This window comes from Pseudopipra pipra, chromosome 1, assembly GCF_036250125.1.
Source record: "Pseudopipra pipra isolate bDixPip1 chromosome 1, bDixPip1.hap1, whole genome shotgun sequence".
NCBI classification, from domain to species: domain Eukaryota; kingdom Metazoa; phylum Chordata; class Aves; order Passeriformes; family Pipridae; genus Pseudopipra; species Pseudopipra pipra.
This window is the reverse complement of record NC_087549.1, coordinates 108,645,182-108,664,676: the sequence shown is the minus strand read 5'-3', so window position 1 is coordinate 108,664,676 and position 19,495 is coordinate 108,645,182. Positions and strand designations below refer to the sequence as shown.

At 39.3% G+C, this 19,495-nt stretch overlaps 1 protein-coding gene across 4 annotated transcripts in view; it reads left to right on the top strand.

Annotated features, from left to right (window-relative positions):
* BMPER (BMP binding endothelial regulator) overlaps positions 1 to 19,495 on the top strand; it is a 147,702-nt gene that overhangs the window by 73,332 nt on the left and 54,875 nt on the right. For all 4 annotated transcript variants that reach the window (XM_064670428.1, XM_064670414.1, XM_064670407.1 and 1 more), the window contains 5 exons: positions 1,651 to 1,750; positions 4,859 to 4,968; positions 5,599 to 5,739; positions 7,958 to 8,062; positions 13,452 to 13,497. In XM_064670428.1, the coding sequence (XP_064526498.1) occupies positions 1,651 to 1,750; positions 4,859 to 4,968; positions 5,599 to 5,739; positions 7,958 to 8,062; positions 13,452 to 13,497 (502 nt within the window). The remainder of the gene's footprint in view (positions 1 to 1,650; positions 1,751 to 4,858; positions 4,969 to 5,598; positions 5,740 to 7,957; positions 8,063 to 13,451; positions 13,498 to 19,495) is intronic.

Genomic DNA, 19,495 nt, shown 5'->3' with positions numbered 1-19,495 from the left:
CCAGGCTGAACGATCCCAATTCTCTTAGCCTTTCCTTATAACTTCCATGGATATATTCCTCATCCTGTCACCAGGCTGGCTGAGGCCTCTGTGCCCTACTTTCTCTTTTTCTGAACCGTCTCTGAAGTTTGAACTTTGTCTTCTCAAAGCCTTTTTCCCTGGGATGAAAGACGGTACTGCTTCAGAGAGCCCTTCTTTCATTCTGCACCTGTGTCTTTTCTCACAGAGCTGTTCCCTGAGCATACTAAGGAACATCAGTGAAGAATTAATTTCATTTTGTCAAGTTTCTGGTCTGACCCTTAATTTAGAGCAGTCATTTCAGTCTACAATAAACTCTGTGTTTCTGCATGCTACAGTGAAAGAATTACGAGCAGTCCTTAGCCATGTGCATTCAGGATGCTTTGGTAGCCCCATGGGACAGGTAGACTTCAGTGCCTGAAAAGAATGGGGGTACAGTCAGCATGTTATTTTCTGTGTAACAGTGAATATGTGGGTCTGCCTATATGTAAAAGCTTTTACATGATTCACTGAGGCCATTAGGAGTGGAATGGTATATGATTATTTCAGGCACAGAGCTCTTCAGAATGAATGGCTTTTTCCACCTTTCCCCAGGGAGCCCCGAGAGCAATCCAGCATGTAGGTGGGAGGAGACTGTTCATAAGTCTTCAATCACAGCTTTCAGGAATACAAAGCTTATTGTTGGGATGATCCTGCAGCTCTGAGTGATAAATAAGGCAAGACAGTTAGATGAAAAGAACTGACTTTCCTTGCTAAGACAAAGATGGACTGAGTTTTGAAGTTTGACAGCCTGGATCTCTTATGACCATATGGAGCACATGTTGATATGGGGTCTAGAGCTAAACACAGCATTCTAAAAGCACGGTGAAGTAATCAGGCAACAGAGCAGAATGAGAACAAAAATCTCTTTTGACTGACTTAATCTTAGACATATTTTCTGTGCTTTTGTCTTTGCTTCTGTTTCTGGTATTTGTTGATACACTAGGATATATCCAGTTTAGTTTGCTTAATTTTTTTCTTTTTTTTTCCTCATTCATTTTCACAATTTCATATACCCTCTTGGTTTTCAGTCCTCTGAAGAAAGCAGGCCTTCTGGGTTTGCATAGTTGGACTTGGAGGCTAGCAAGAATGTGCTTTCTTAAGTGATTTTGGCTTATTTGGTTTCTGAGGTCATGGACGTAGTTGAAGAACACCTGCTCTCATCTTGCTTCAGCACTTAATCCCTGTCCCAGACAAGCCTAGAAGGGCACGACACAGGAGATGAAGAATAATGTAAAAAATTGCTTAGTAACTTTTTTGAACATCCGGAAAGGTTCATGGATAATGGTTTTATTCTCCCCTGGTTTTCTCATATCCACACCAAAAAATAAGATAGAAAGACAGTGTTTCTTCAGCTATTACATTCATTGTTTGAGAGCTTAAAGAAAAGATGAATAATCCAACGTCTCTGCAAGCAATATAGGAAGTCTTGAAGGACAGGTGTACATGTCCTATGCTTGACGCAAGCAGAAGTTTCTGTTAGCTTTGGCTAAGGTTTTTCAAGGCCTTGTTACCAGTCTGTGTGTGTGTGTGTGCACATCTACTTGATATTTTGCTTCAATTTTTTTTCTAACCGAGCCTATTTTCCTTCAGGGTGGCAGGACACAGTGTATCCAAGAAGTCTGCCCCATTCTCTCATGTCCTCAGCACCTCAGTCACATTCCTGCTGGACAGTGTTGCCCCAAATGCTTAGGTAAGTTTTTTTCCCTAGGAATTTTGTGATTAATATGATGTGTTTGTACATAGCATCTTTTATACCAGTATTTCACAATACTGGTAAATTCTTTGAGGTGAAAAAGACTCTATTGCTCAGTGGAATTTATAATCTACAGATTTTGAAGAGGCAGGAAGAGATGTTTCTTTTGAGTTTGCCACGAGAGAAAGTCCTTGCCCTGTCATACTATTATTCATGTGAGCATTTGCGTTCTTTGTTTTGAGGAAATGCAGGCCAGAGGAAACTTCTGAACTGACATTGCATTCTTGTAAACTGTTGTCAGAGGCGTGCCACGGCCCCAGGAGTCTGCCTCGTGATTGCCTTCTTAAGGTGGAATCCCAGTTTCATCCAAGAATATTCTCAATTACATATTTCCAACGCATTTTAAAGGTGTAAGTCAGAGGCCTCTAAGAAGGGCTAGTTCTTCCAAGTCATGACAAAGAAGGCAGTGACAAAATAAGGCACAGATCCCACAGGTTAACATTCTGTCTGTTTCATAAACAAGGAATACTTACATCCTACTCAGTAAATTAGTTTTAATTTGCTCCATGAGGTTATAACTAGGTTTGGAAAATTTTCAGAGCCAATAACTCCCAGTTCTTCAATGGAAGCTTTATAATTTTGACTACATCTTTACTGTTATCCAAAGTCTGTTTCCAGGTCTAGGTTAGGGATACAGAGAGGTCTGGCCTTGAAGGCAGCAAGCCATATAGAGTTCCAGGTTGTCATAGTACTTAACATTTTTGACGGCTTGAAATAAACCCAAATTTATTTATTTACTAATTGAGAAGTGCTACAGATAAATATCTGCCTGGAACATTTAGCTGCAGGACCAGAAAGTAATGCAGTAGAGGAATGAAATGGAGAGGAGAACAGTCCAAATGCTGAGCTTCTGTTTTGGCTGAGGACATTTTTCTTTTCCTTCTGTAAACTCCCCTTGTCCTCTCCTCCCCATGCTTTTCTCAACTGAACTTTCCCCTTCTTGATCTAGGCATTTGAAATGCAGCTTTAATTTTTGACTGCTTCGAGGGGATCTTTCTACATGTTCTTTTTTCCCCTCTTAGAATTAAACAAATTCACTAATAATAATCAATTTTATTTTATGTGGTCTTTAAAGCATTTCATATACCTCTGAACAGATAACATCTATTCACAGGGAAGTGTTAAAAGTTTTGGAGTGGAAGTAAAGCCAGGGAATGATTAGCATGCTGCATGGCTGTCAGGAAAGGGAAGCATTTCCAGGGATGCTGAGGCATGGTTTTTAGAGTATCATGTGGAGGACCTCCCTGCAATTGAATTCCTGATACTCAGCGTATATAGCTTAGAAGAATGCTGTGGACTCTGCTGGGATTTGAATTATTAGTTTAACTAGTGGTTATGAGCCAGCAAAGCCGACCATTAAGCCAAATATCTTCATCACCACATATTTTAAAGTGGTAGCTCCTTTGTCAGTGGTTTTTTACCAACTATTTGAACTGGGTTGGCCACCCGGAATTGCGCTGAGCGGTTTTCAAGGCATGGCAAGAGGGTGTGGGAGAGAACTGGACTTTTGTTCACTTGTTGACACAAGCTATGCTATTGAAGTCCTGGCCCCACATGGAGCAGTAGAAGTGTTGTTACAGGCGGGACCATGGCTAGGCTTTACCCGTAAGTAGTGCATGGATGTAGAGCAGATCCTTTTAGGGCTACCAAGTATCCTCAACTGATTTCATATGTCAGTCCTGCAAGAGAAATTAAGCCTTTTCAGAAAGATGCACATCCAGTAAAAGGAAGGCTGGCTCTGCAAGTACAGATTAATTAAAAGTAACTAATTTGCAAGAGAGAGATGTTCAAATTATGTCTAACTGAACAAAAGCAATTATTTCTTAACTTTTGTTTAACATTAGATTTGTAAAAACTCAAGGCTAATCCAATGGATTTTGCTGTGTACTTATCCTTTTGTTCACTTATATCTCAAAAGAAAATGGAACCTTTTTCTTATAAGATGCTCTACATTTATCAACAACTACTGAAAAAGGAAGGAATTACAGTATGCCAAGACCTGATGGTTTAAAAGCTAAAGTGTTTGCTTAGCACTTAGTACTTCATGTATGTACTTATAGTGGCCATTCCCTGCCTTGGAATTGGTCCCTATTAAACATTAGACTGCAGAAACAATCTAGGAAAGTGACAACCACTGATAAAAGAGCTTATTAGTTGGCTGCCACCAAAAGTAAATGGGGCAACTCAAAATTAGGAAAGTAAGTATAGTGTTTTCGTGAAGAGCTCGTGTATGTATCATAATGGTCACTTGTTTAAAATAACCTAGTGGGAAAGAAGCTGAAGAATGAGAGGAGCTTACAAGAACCACAAACTCTGTTGCAACTTGTGTCTGAAAGTGCTTGCAGGATTGCAGGACTTCAGGAAGGATTTGATTTTGGTGCTGCCTTCCCTGTATAGTGCTCCAAACCCTTGCCTCGCTCTCATTAAGCCTGAATGTTTTATGGATTATGGAAACTAAGGATCTTCTGTTGCCTTAATTCTGTTCATAAACTATGCAAATGCCTGTATTTCTTGCAGTCTTGTGTGCACATGGTACACCAAGCTATCTTAATGAGACTGGACAACATCTGTTATTTTTGCATCAGTGTCACTGAGTTGATTTAGCTTGGCTGCTGTGAACCCCTGAGGTAGATACGCTAAAACCAGTTAAGACTCCTTTATTTGATAAGTTATTGCATTAAGTTAAAGACTGTTTAAACTAGTTTAAGTGTACCTACCTTAAGAGTTTGCAGTGCTTACTTTTTATTCGTTTAGCTGCACTGTGCACTTTATGATGAGAAGGAGAAGAAAGATTTTTCCAATATAAACATGCTATAAATCATATTTATATTCCCTCCCATGGTAGGATTTGTACAGATGAATGTGTACTAAAGGAACAGTGAACTGTTAAAAGTACATATTTTTTTCACACCAAGGTGGAAACACGTAGCAAATGACACATTGCACATGAATTTGATCTGGTGACAATAAACCCTTCTATTTTTGTTGACAGTATGGTATATTTTCAACCACATTCTGTTTCTATTACTGTTTATTTTTATTCAGGACAGAGGAAAGTGTTTGACCTCCCATTTGGAAGCTGCCTCTTTCACAGCAATGTGTATGATAATGGGTCCTCGTTTATTTATGACAACTGCACAATGTGTACATGCAAGGTAAGTCCACAGTGCTTTGATATTGTGTGCTGATGATTATCTGGCTTAGCAGTAATTTGTAGGGCTGTGGAACTGTAAGCCTGATACTGTTCTGTGGCATCTTGTGTGGTCCAAAAGAATATGATCTGAAGAGCACTTGCAGTTCTGCTAGGAAAGTTTAAAAAATTACTGACTGCCTCAGCTGAGACACGATACCTGACTCTGTGTGATGCAAAATAAAGTTGCTCGGATTATATGATCCTCTTTAACTTTGGATTAGAGTGGAAGAGGAGTTTCTAGATGATGAATTACCACATCTCTGCTGAAGGGCAGTGATATTTTATTTGGTTCTCTAACATGACTGTGACCACTTCCACTTCTGCACCTAGGCAAAAAAATGAAAGTGTCACCAAATCAGTAAGATTTTGCAGGCAAATAAAAGTACAAGCTGGGCTTTAGCTTCATAGACCATGAAAGATTCCCTTAATCCATAAATAATTTTTATTTTCTCTGAGCTGACCTATCAAAGCAGTTGGGCTGTAGCTTGGGTGGATGCAATGAATGAACAAGCAGGAATACTGTTGTAAGGACACACAGGAGCACAAACACCTTGGTGATGATTTTATGATTTCCTTTCATCCTTTTACCTAGGATTCAACAGTGATATGTAAGAAGAGGTGCTTACTTCCTGGTGAATGCAATAAAAACAAAGACCACTGCTGCAAGGAGTGTGTCTCATATGTCTCTCCTGAGGAAGTGAAAGTGTGCAAGTTTGGCAATAAGATCTTCCAGGTAAAGTTTCAGGTGTGGTTCAAGAGCAGATACCATTGTAACAGCCGAAACAGCATGATTTTACTATAGATTAGAACAGTGGCTTGTTTTGTAGCAGAATCCTCGCCATTCTGGTTGATGATGGAGGCAAAGCTTTGCAAAATTTGCCATCTGCTTTTTTTTTTCTGAGTTTGTATAAATTCTGCTGATACACAGCAGTTAAAGATTATAGTTCCTCCTTGAATGTTACATGTTGCCTCCCCTTCCGTATGCAGAGGTTCAAGCTGCTGTTTCATGACAAATGATGCATTTTTAGTAAGAGATATTAGTGCTCTGCTTTCCCAAACAAACACCGATATTCATGGAGGAGATATTCTGAGTGGCCTGCAGGCTTTATCTGCTGAACCAAAGTCTTTTCCATAGCTGAGCCAACAGGAGCTTTGTGAAGTTCATCTTGGCTGAAAGTTACTCGATTTACTACGTTTCACATCTCTGCTAAGGACAGCACCCCCGATATTTTATGCTGGGGTAGCCATGTAGTAACTGTTACCTACTGCACTCTCACCCAATGTTTTCAAATCACAAGGGATTCCCTGCAGAACACTTCTGCTATTACTGAGACCCTGTTTGTTTTTCCAAGTGGTGCAACGTTTTTTTCACACTGTGTCGGAAAAAGATTCTGTCACCTCATGGGCCATCTGTGAATTAAGAGACCCTTGAATCAGATCAAATGTTAAGTCCTTTGTGAATACTTGGTTTGCTCAGCCAGAATTGCTTCCCATTTATTCCATCTTTTGTGTACATAGCTGAAGTGTTTATTCTGGAAATTACATGTGAACCTACTGTACGCTGAGACTATACTCCATCTGATTGGCACTTTCACACTGGCGCCATTGTGCTTCAGGAACAAATGCCTACTTCTTAGGCACCCAACTAAAATATTCTGCTTCTTGTGAAGATTTTATTATATTACTAGTGTTATATGGAGTGTGAAAAAATAACGAGAGAGTACATCCATTTCTGGCCTCGTGTGCAAAAATGTAAATTGAGTGTCGCTCTGTTGAAGTCAGTTCTCTGACACAGGTAGAATGGGCACAGCAAATGTGTTTTTGCACTCCTGTGCAAAACAAAAATTCAGGATAGCTGCATGCAGTCAGCTGTGATGTATTCTGGTACCTTAGTAGTTGCCTGGTGAGTGGTCATCAGAGACCCAAGAACATCAGAAACACTAGGCAATAGTAACATGCCCTAGAAACAAAAAACAGGAGAGAGACAGCCTCTGGCCAAGTGTGCTGCGCTGAATAAGTTAGGCTCCTTTGCATTTCAGATATGGTCTGTTTTTTCTTTCTGGTCAGAACATCGTGTTGAGGTGGGCACGTAATTATTCACATCTGTCTGGTTGAGCTGCCTGTTCCTGTCCAGTCTATCCTCACCCTTCCTTCCCAGCAGCCCTGTAAACAGAAAACATGCACAGTTTGGCTCTAAGCGGACTAGCACAAGGCTGTAAGCGGGTGAAACAGAATGTTTTAGAAACCACACTTGGCAAGTGCAGCACCATGTAAAAAAGGAACCAGGGCAGTTCCACAAGCAATTCATCCCAAGTGGGGACAAGACCATGAGGCATATTATGCTCTGCACTTAATACCATACATAGACTGTCTTACCTGCTCCGCATTTGAGAATTTCAGCACTGTATCTCTTCTAAACATTTTCAGATGTTTAGCAGATCAAATAGCTGTGAAAGTGCTGTAGTAAACTAAATTAGAATTCATTATTCAACCATTCCTGCCCTGAGTCAAAATGATGCTGCATCTGGGAATAAATTCACTGTATATCTTAATCAAATACTCTAACTTGCAGCCTATAGACTTCACTCAACCAGGTTTTCCTAATTATGTCAGCTTAAATGAAAATTTGTGGTCGGTGTGATCACATCTCAGATGCTTATTAGAGAGAAAACAATACAAATAAACAGGACACTGATGAAAAATGAAAATGTGATTTGGTTAGCCCTGAAAAAATGAATTTCTGACCAAGAGGGCCAAAGGGAAGAAAACCTTGCTGAATTTGATCTTTGTCTTGAATCCAACTGGCCATGGACAGACACCTCAAAATAATTTAGACTAAACAATGAGACAGTGCCAACAGGGAAAGTCATCCTTTCTTGTGCAATGATACATTGCTGAAATAGCTTCCTGTTGCCACTCCAGCTGATACTATATCATGTTCTCTCTTGCAGGATGGAGAGATGTGGTCCTCTGTAAACTGCACCATCTGTGCTTGTGTGAAAGGCAAGACAGAGTGTCGCAAGAAACAGTGCATTCCAGTCAGCAGCTGTCCTCATGTGAGTTTTTTAAAAGAACTGAGTTTTCTTCTCTGTTTTTTTGGCAACCGTTATCTTTTCCAGTGTTTCTTGGAAGTGTGTACATGGCAGTGGGGCATGCAGTTTGAAAAGAAGGGATACTCTGGCATATTAATTTAGATTGGCATTCTCCAGGTGTGCTACTGTTACCCTGAATATGGTCATTCCACCTCTGTCCTTGCCCTGAAGAGTCTCCATTTCTCCTTCTGCCTTTAACTTTCTCTGTCCCAGGTATCTGCACTGGAACATGCCTTTCACTCATTTAGTAGTTTTATAAAGCGATGAGATGACTATGTTAATATTTCAAGAGCATGCATATTCTTAAGGCAAGCCACAGTAGGTTGTTGTACTTGCATTTCTCAGTGCACGTGAGGCTTAACACTTGGTTGAAAATGTAAATTAGACAAAGCAAAGCAAATTATTTCAACCAAGCCATTCTGCTTTGTCTAAGGTTGTGGCCTGAGTATTATTTTATTTGAAAGTCTGAAGTGAACCCAAAGACGGGTGTAACTGTAACTTTACTTAATTGCTTCAAAAGTTAGCTGTACTTGAAACCTTGAGCTAAAGTCAGCCTTTGTTTCTTGGATTTCTGACACTGACAAATTATTTTTTTTAATGGCTCAAGCATTCACAAGAGGGAGCTCTAAATAGCACCTCATGTAGGGGCAGATCTTTGAATTGAACTGCAGAAGAGAAAGCCAAGTCATTAGATTACACCTTCTCAGTGTTTCCTTTTCCATTCTGGAAGCCAGTGGGGAAAATGTGAGTCACAGACACCTAGATATAAAATTTTTAAATGACAAACTCTAGTTTGTAAAATTTTATACATGTAAACTTTGGACAGCCAGAAGCAGTGGTAGAATAGAGAGCCTGTACCTTGGCACTCCTTGTTCTGCTGTGACAACGGGCTTAAAGAACGATGCTTGCATCCTCTGGCACTCACTGCAGAGGGCAGTTCTCCTGTTAATGGGCCTCACATGAGATGCTGCATACACATTAGAAAGTGTGAACAAACGAAGCTGCTCTTCTGGGAACGTGACGTGGCTCATGGCAATCAGGTTTGCTACCTTCAGGCCATTCATGGTGTAAGTTTGGGCTCTTCAGGTCTCTTCGAATTTTTTGTTGACTGAGAACCAGGCACGCACTGCATCTCATTTATTTTTACCTTGTGCTGATGCATTACAGATGTTTAAGACACTTCTGAGATCAAGTAGCTAATATGACTTAATATAGATCTTCAGTGAAGTAGATCACTGCAGCAGTATCCATACATAAATTTGAGCATTGAGATGATCAGTTGAAGTGGCTTCTAAAATGAAAGTAATGGTGGGTAAAAATTCACCATCCACAGTCCTGCAGCAGCATAAGTGACTGACTGTCAAACTTGTTTAGTGTTGCTACACAATCTGTTTCAAGGTTAACGTGAAGTCATAAACTGCCCTAGAGCTCTGAGGTCAGTCCTCAGACAAGATCTGGTTCCTTAGGGCTGAAAAGACTGGCTTTGTTACCCTGCAGCACCATTTGCTCTGTTATCTGACCAGTCACCTTGCTCCCTGCCTTTAAATGCAAGCTGCAAGCAAAACTACTCTCCTCCACAGGAACACATTGCATTTCTGCTCTTTCAAGCTAAGTTGGAAGGACAAGTAGGAGAAAGAATGTAAACTCTAGAGTAAGATTTATTTTCCTATTCCAAGTGGGTACCAAGTAATTTTAAAGCATATAATGTATGCTAATGGATTTAAATCTTCTACTTTTCATCTCTGCTTCACTCTCTTTAATGAGATTTTTCTGTCACAAATATATAAACATCAATTAAGCACACCACATTATTCAAGATACAGATATATTAGTGATTCTGATACTGGAAGTATGGATATCATGCACAGTTATGCTGCTGCCTCTGCAAACTGTAGTGGTGTGCTCTCCATTTGTTTTCTCTCTTCACAATGTTTCTGACAATAAGCAGTCTCCACTGACTATTGAAGACTGCTGTGGAATAAAATGTGATTTAGTGTCCCTCAGGTGTCAGGCCACATAAATTTGTCTCATTAAAACTGTATTATGGTATAGACAACTCATCGGGAAAGGACTGAAGATTCACAAAGAACTTAGAATATTATTCTATGACTTAAATGCTTTACCATGCATTCTTAATACTCTTTGCATGATATTGTGGGATATTTTGGTGATAGAATTTTATTTTATTTTTCAGCATAAATTTTGGCCAATTATTTCTTGAAAGGATGCAGAAATTTCCAGTACTGTGCAACCATTTGTATTATTCAGTCTATTGGTTGCAGGCTGACATAGAAGTCATTTGAAGACTCTTTCTGCCTTTTCTTTAATTTTCTTCATAGGGCTAGGCACATTTTTCTGTTTCTTTTGTTCTTTTCTTTTTGGAGCATTTAATCCTATATCAGTAATTACAGAAAGTGTCTTTCTTAGCTACTTTTCATCTGCAGCAGAGGCAATACATCTCACAAAGTCAGTCCTTCCTGTCACGTCTATAGTAAAATTGGTTCTCCTTGGACTTCTAGTGAGCCTTGTGGCTTGTGGTTATTGTTTCTTACCTTCTGACCACTGACTCCAAATAGATATTCCCTCTCTCAAGTTACCTGGAGTGTCAGCGTGCAAGGTGCGGTACTTGCTGGCCCCCATCCAGCAAATCTATTAAGCATGTGTCCAGTTCTGCTGAAGTTAGTTATGGGCCCTCCATGTGTGCTTAAACTTAAACACATGCTTAAATACTTTAAAGAAAGGGAGTAATCTCAACACTTGGCAAGACTGAGTTTCAGAGATCCTTTAGACCTCTTCATACCTAATTTGCTATTTACTTGCCCTAACTCTGCTCGAGCCTCTTTCTTGCTTTGTGCCACCTCCTTTTTGATTACCAATCTTTTTAATTTTTCTCCTGCCTCCTCTCCTTGTGCCTTTGCATTCCTCACTAACATCTTAAGTCTATGGTAATGATCAGTGGTCATGAACATCTCTTTTTGTACTGCTAGAGGAAAGCCTGTTGAATTTTACAGCATGCAGCCTTTTCTGAGCTCCAAGGCAAAAGTTAATAGAATTAAATTCACAGAATGTGAAGACATTTGCAGAGTTTGATTCTGTGGGTAAATTTTGAACCCGTGAACTTCAAGAGAGCTGAAAATTTATTCAGAACACACTCTCCCATCTCTAGCACAGACTGCATTTAATGTTATACACATCTGTTAATATTACAAACAAGAAGTTGCTGTTTTTACTCTAGTGCCAAATGAGGCACAAAAAAACAACAGCTGTTGCTATTGCACAACTAAACAACCACCTCCCCCCAGCAATTAGTTTTTCCTTAAAAAAAATATAAAATAAAAACCTCAGACATTAAAATTGAAAACCTCATAAAAAAAAAGAAGAAAAATCCCAGAAAATAAATAGACTCAAATGTGGTCTGCTTATAAATATTCATAGGGAAAAATGGGATCACATCACTTAGCCCACTCCTAAGGGAACCCTCAATGCTAACGAACTCTTGCAGCACATGTTAGCAATAATGGGTTTCCTTATTCTACAAGACAAAAACAGGATCTCGGGCCAACATGGTGGCTCAAGTAACCAGCCTCAGCAGGCTGCCTTGGAGAATCCGATTTCACTTGAATTCTTGCCACTTCCAGCTCGGCTGATGATTTCAACTCTTTTATTGAAACAGCGAGGTAAGACTGTGCAGTGCAGTGTGTGGCATTCAGCTGCATGTATTCCATTCATACAAATATGTGTTGCCAAGCTCCCTATTTCTGTGTGGTTTTAACGTTTCCTCCTTTAAGTGGTTTTGTTCTAGCAGGTGCTGGGTAGGCCTCCCTGGTGCCGCCTGGTCCTCAGCTATTCTTTTTGCTCTGGGGCCTGGTGGTCTCACAAACATCTTAAGCACTGCCCACACTGCCAGTGAAACTCTGATCCAACGCTTCTCTCAAGTCCAGATGTGCCTCAAGTCTGTTCACATGCAGTTGCACATTCAAAGACAAGCTTACACTGAGCTTCTTCTGCGCCTTGTGGACGATGTGCCCAAGTGCATTCATCACCGAGCACTCATTCTGTGTACATCAAGCAAGGGCAGGATGGAGTGTACGCCACTCCAGTCTGCCAACAGATACTTGGAGTTCATTTCTCCCCATGCACATTGTCAAAGCTTGGCAGCACTGTAGGCAGAAGGCAAGGCAGACAGCAATATGGGTTGCTGCTTATGCCCACTTCCCTGCTCTCTGCATAGACCTGCTACCTATTTTTTTCTGTTTTCACAAGTTTCCTGTGCTGTTGAGTGGGCAGGATAGCACAGCTCCATTTGCTTGCTCTTGCTGGCCTCACCTTGCTCACCTGCTTGGTTGGGAAGAGGAACAGTAATCATACAGAGGGGACTTCTTCTGTGTTCAACTGCTGTTGGAGCAAAGGGTCAGTGCTGGGGTGCAGCAAAGCTTCGTATGCCCTTCCTTCCCTGTATGGGAACACGAGTGAGCTCAAATGTCACCATAACTTCTGTTAAAACCAACAACAGTTTTTGCTTGGAAAAACACATTGTTTAGGCTGAAATTTTCCAGGCGTATCCACTAGCTTGACAGTTAACTTTAGGGAATTTAAATAAAAAATCAGGTAGAACATCTTTTAAATCGATGAAGACTGAAAAGGAGCATGAATTTAGATACACAGAGGAATGCCTCCTGCTTCTAGTCATCCTTGTATAAGACACAACTGTAAGTAGAACTACCTGGGCAGAGTGATAGATAAATACTCAAACCCTTTATCCATATTGCTATGATGAGACCAAATTGTTTGCTTTTAAATGTTGCACATCCTTGGATGCCTGCCCATTTACTTCACCAGGGACATAGGTCTATGTGATTTGGTGGAGGTACCATAAGATTTAGCCAAACTAGACCTCTATCAGTTCGCTTTCTTTCTTCTTTCCTTTTTCCCTCCCCCCCTTTCTTTTTTGTATAAATAATGAATGATTTGGGAGGGGCCTGGGGTGGAGCAGATTGCCTCTGTGTGGTGACTAAAAGGGAATGCATGGGAAATGTATTGTATATATTTTGGGGAAGTGGGGGAAAAGGTAGCAACCTTGTTAACCCGATGACTAGTCAATTCTCTCACACTCTCTCTAAAGAGAAAAGTGGTAACAGAGAACCCTTTTAGTATTTCATTTCTTATAAGACTACCAGGAAGCTCTTTGAATAGTTCTGTCTGTTTTTAGCACCTGATATTTGAAGCTGTAACCAGGGCACTGAGTTCAAACACAACTTGAACTATTTTCAAAGGCTTATCCAGTCTTACAACATGACACAGTCATTGCTCCAAAAACTCTTTCATTAAATCAGCCTGTCTTTCTCCCTATTAGGGTAAAATCCTGAACAGAAAAGGATGCTGTCCTATTTGCACTGAAAGTAAGTTATTTCTTCACATTCTTTAAATTCTTTTTTATTCTTTCTGAGAAAATAAATGTAGTGGAAGTATGTTTGCTTTTCTACCTTCTTTTTAGAGGCGGTTAAGGGGCAGGTGATTATTGCTGGCCATGGATTTTGCCTTCTATAAATCTGTAAATTTAAAATAAAATGCTTGGGTATTTTATTTTATTTTTCTCAAAATGCCACTATTTTTTTCAAATCTGAGGTGCTGCATTTTGAAGGGTATCGTTGGTCTGTGGAATTTGTGGGCAATAAAACAAGAAAATTGATAGAGTTTTGACCATTAGGACTTGGGTACCTTTTGTACCTGTAACTAACAGTCCAGCTATGTGTATATATAATCCAACACCTTTGCAGATGATTTGTGAGAGTTAAAAAATTCTGTGCGGAAATCCCACAGCCTGGGACAGCAGTGGAAAGTAGAATAGACAACTGTCCTTCTTTCTTTGTGATGTTTAGTTCAACTGTTGCTTTTTTATCCCTCTTCACTTCAGGAATGATCATTAAATTGTGATATCACTTGTGTTTTCTCCTAGTCAGCAAAGCACTTGCACAAATACTTATCTTTAAACTAGTCTATTTAGGTCAACAGGGAGACCTGTCTTCACTGAAGTTAACGGGATACCGTTACATATTTCCTTCAGTACATGTTTAAGTATTTTACTAAATAGGGACAGACTACTAAAATAGGGTTTTATAATCTATAGGAAGGCTTCTGAGAGAAGGAACTTGTTTTTAAGGAGAGTGTTCCTATTCCTTTGTCTAAAATCATCAACTCAATTCTGTGTGCTTCTTGGATTGCACAAATTCCATATGCTAAATATCTGTTTTTCTACTCTGCGTCTCAATTATTTTGAAATGTGCAACTTGAGATAAAATAAATCTAGTTTGCAAGTCTTCATTATCAAAATGAAATTAAATACAAGTGACAACCTCACAAACACTTGAAATAATGCTGAGCAGAGGAAGAAATGAAAGAAGACTCAACTGACCAGTAGTTGATTTCACGTTAGCTCAGTTTCGTGGGAGAAGAAATTTGCACAGACCTTTTGCTCAGATATGACATATCATTAGTGTCATGGATTTATCGATCTCTATCTCATCTCTTTTCTTATTTTAGTCTCACTTAACCTTTCTCATGTGTTCTTTTGTAATATGAGAGTGGAGGAAAATAATGGGGCCAGCCACTCCCTCAAAGCACAGGAGACCCTCTACTGTAAGAGGTTAAAAAGAAGACAGTATGGTGATTCCTTCAGAATCGCTGCCAGAGTGATGACTTGTGATAATTGTTTCATGGGAGAAGGAGGCAGAACCCAGACTTCTTCAAAGTAAAAATAACTCATCTATGAACAAAGATACCTAAAAATTCAAAACTTCTTGATGATATAAGGGGCAATAGTCATGATTACACAATGTGAAATTAAGGGCAGACCATTGTTGCTTGTCCTCCAGCCATGCAGATCTGTAGAGACTCTGACTCCATCTTCCCAGTGACCTCCTTCTGGCAGACTGCTCTTAGGTCTCTCCAAAGCCTTCAGGATAAACAGCCTTGTTCCCTTATGGGAAGGGAACAAGGGACTTATGGGTCCTGTCTGCATTGCACTGGCTGTACCACCACTGCACATGAAACAGAGGGGTCCTGAGACTTGTCTCACTATGGACCCATTTAGTATTTGGGGGAGAGCTGATTCTAAGCTTTTATGATTAAAAGGGCATTTCTAGCTTTCATCGGGTAATGTAATCAAAGAGCTTAAATACCCACTGTCATACAGTAGTGGTGGCTACCACTATCTCTTTTAACATTAGCATTTTAACAATGCAAGGAACTAATTCCACCTTTGCACCAGAAGTGCTGTAAATCTCATCACAACATAAGACCAGCAAAAGGCATAAGGATTTCAGTGATGATCACAATCTCAGGTAGTAATTAGGAACTTTGCTAATTCAGCCAGTTTCTGATGAGATAAGCTGTATGTGCACAGCCCTTTCCCTCACTCACGTTGATCCTCTTTCCACATACTAACACACTGAACATTTCTGGCGGTCCAGCAGATATTAATTTTCCAAAGTAAAAACAACATAGGGAGGTACAAGAACATACTGTACACAGGAGAGCTTTGAGTGTAGTTTAAAAGCAGCCAGTTTCTATGAAGTGGGTCAAAACCAGTCACGATACACTTTAAACTGAAAAAAAAAAAATCCCAAACAATCAAAGGATTACTTTGAAAGTAGTTTGTTGCAGAGAGAAAAAGTACCTCATCTCCTTAAGGGCTGGAGGGTCTCTTTTGTCCACTGTTGCTGAAGTTAACTATAGTTAGTTTTGGCATGTTGCTGTTTAAGCTCCATGGCTGGCGTACAGTTATCACTAATTAAACACAGTGGTCATACCAGTGGAAAATTCAACAGTTTAGTTTATGCTGCTATAAAAAATGTAATGAAATGTACTCTTTTGGGTTTGATTTAGAAAAATCACTACTGACGTCAATTCCATAAATTAGTAATCCTATGTTAGACCAAGGTCATTTTCATATTAAAAATAAGAAAACATTAAACCTGAGTTCAAATAGTATTAACAGACAGTTCTCAACTTCAGACAAAGACAGGAATTTGCAGTGAAGGTTAAGTCTTTGTTCTTGACAAAGAAGAATTGATAGGCCTTACTGAAATTATAGCACACAGTATGAAAACTTCCTACTTAAACTATGTAGATGTATTTTAATCACAATCAATAATAATCCTAACACAGTCTTACCCAAGTCATTATGAGATTTTGTAGATGAAGTTTTTTCAAAGTGGACTATAGTCATCTAGGTCTAGCAGTACACATGATTGATTTTGCAGTAAAGGACTCTTTTGGGGCAGAAAATTTCGTTCATTACAAATCATTCTGCAGGTTTTTTAATTGACAAAATGATCAATGAAGCTAAAGCAAACTCAAGGGCATTTGGACCCAGCCTTAGGAGGGAAAGGTTAGTACTTTCACCCGGTCCTTCAGTTGGTCCTGCATCCTTTTTATATGTTTTTATAGAATTACTGAAAAAAAGTGCTGATTCTTCAAAGCAAACAAAAAAAAAATAAAAATGGGGTTATGCATTGGAGGTACCTGTGGGAGCAGGTAGTGGGACGAAAGGACTACATAGGCCCCCGTTACCTGTGTTATTTCCTTGCCATGGAGAAATACATCAACAAAAAGACTGCAATTGTGTATTCATACTGGAATACTGTTCATTATTCACCTCCCATTTCAGCTGTGATGGTCTACTGTATAAATATGTATTTGGACAAATTGGAATAGCTGTTTTATTTATGAAATAGACCATAAAGACTCCTGTGAAGTTTTTGACACCACACCTTGTAATGTGTATTATATCAAGCTGCACTATGCAGTAGTTATGAGGAAAGTACTCTATGGCTATGCATTTTTTACAGAAAACCTAATGAAATTCTATTATGCATGTTCTGTAGCTAGTTTTCAGAAGTTAATAATGTGTTCTGTTTGATTTAGTGCTTAATTCAGCATATGGGCTAATAGCATTCAAAGTTTCATTTTATTTTTAAAAAGCTGAGATATTTTTGAGTTATAGATGTGCAATCAGAACACCCTTAACTGGTAAACTTGTATTTTTTCCTCCCTCTCCTTGCTTAGAAAGTGTCCAAACCAATTTCAGTCATAATTTAAAGTATATTTTTCTTGGCCACTCCTAACTACCTACAAGCCCAGAAGAGTGTGACCAGACATCTGGACATCTTGGACTTCAATTGACTGCTCTGATCTCCTGAAAAAACAAAACAAGCTATTCCATGAGCACCAGAGCTAACAGAGCCTGGTTTCCTATGGATTTGTGTCCCATTTCCTTTATATCCCAACAAATAATAAACCCAGCTAGAGACAATATATCCTGTGGCTGGTCTGGAGCTACAAGTGTGCTAATTGCTCAGCCAATATGCTCATGCTCTCCGGCTGGTCAGGATGTGTGTGCTGACTGTCTGTCTGGCCTCCACCAAGCAGTATATATATTTTGCCTTTCTAAAAAGGCTAAATACTGTCTGGGGGAATGGGGGCATTGGGTAGAAGGAAGAAAGGTACATTTTGGCAACCACTTATTTCAATAAGCGGTTCTTACCTTTACTCAGCATACTACTTACCAGAAATGAGTGGTCTTTCGAACTTCTACCCCTCTGTATTGGCCAAAACAGGTTGCGATTGTTTTTTTTTTCTTTCTCAGAGTATGTTAAAACGTGGGAAATGCTAATATGTTCTTTTCCATGCTGTTGCTTTTTTAGCTTCATTTTTTGTACAGCTAAATGTGTTTTCAAAAACGGTGCTCCTTGCCCACAGTTCCCTTCCCCATTACCTTTTCTACTGAAAGAAACTATTTCATTTGAACTGGGAGCATGATTTGTAAATGCAAGGAAAGCATGCCAAGAGTTCTATAGTATTCACTTTAGCACCTAAATGCTATTATTAGTTTGCAAGTAAGCTGTAGAACCTTAGGTGGAAGCTGAAAAAAATGCATTCATCACACATATAGTTTAATATTGTCAAATGTAAAAGAGTGAATTCCGTATTTAGTTGCTTAAAGAACAAATGTGAAAACTGACAAGCTCCCAAAAGCTTCTATGAATGCCAGAAGTTTTCATTACCGATTAGGGAGTGACATGCAAGATTTCCAAAAGAGGTCTAAAGGTGTTTGCATCCAGCTCCTAATAATGGTTAATCAGAGTTGAGAGCCTGAGGTGTTTTGAAAATCACAGCCCCCTGAACATAGCTCTGGGTCCCTCCTTTGAAAAATCTGTGCTTTTCTAGGATAGAGAAGTATATTTGCATTCATGTGCATGTGTAGATGAGCAAAAGAAGACACCGAAGATCATGACTGCCAGGTTCAAAACAAACAAGAGGCAATGTTTCTTTGTTTACTTTGCCCAAGGGTGTTGTGGATGCTAAAACATTTTTGGGTTCAAGGAAAGACTGGACAAATTCACAGAAAAAAAGCCTATCAAAGGTTACTAAATTAGGGGAAATCACATCTAGCTCAGAAAGTCCCTAAACTAAAAGTAATTGGAGTCTAGGGAGGCCTTAGGGGAAAGTATTATATATAATTGCCCTTTTCTAACTCTACCCCAGACAGCTGGTAGGGACAAGGAGTATCATCAATAAGCTGGGAACAATTTACTGTAGGAAAGAAAGGGAAAGATCTTCACCCATGTGTTATGTCTTGTTAGCATAAGCTGGGAAATTCCATACTCTAGTGTTGGGGAAAACTGGTGATGCAGCAACACTCCTCCATCCGTTATGTCCCAACAGAGGAGCAAGTCACACACAGTCCCAACAAGAGAATGGGTGCTTCCAATAGATTTCAAAAACTGCCAAGCAGAAAGACTGGTTTGTTTCAGAAAGGTAAAAGAAGAAAAGAAATAGGAAAAAAAAAAAAAAGAAAAGGAAAAAGAAAAAGAAAAGAAAAAATAAAAAAAAAGAAGCAAGCTATAAAATATGATGTGATTGAAACTCTCCCAAAAGGAAATAAACAACCCAGATGCTAAATATGGCAGGAACTCTTTTCATGTTGACTGTCTTTTGCAGTCTTGTTACACCCGGTGTTTAAGGTTTATTTCTAGGCCAGCCAGTTTTTCTTACTGGCAGTGCCTGAGTTATCGCACACACTCCTTCAGAGTGTGGATTTATTTTTTAAAACCCACAATTTTAGCAAACCTTTCAAGAATGTTTTACACAGTGATATCAGAGAATCAATTATTCAGACTGTTTTTAGGTGGATTTTCCCTCCTCCATTTCCTTGGTTATTAAAGAAAACAGCGAAATTTGGATCAGACATTCAGCTATCCAGTCCAAAATACATTTTTAACTGCATTGCATCAAGTTGACATATGACGTGTCACGATGTAACATAACATAAAACAACATTACTCTGCATAACACATGAGAAATTAAAAATAAATATTTCCTTTGGATCCCATTGGT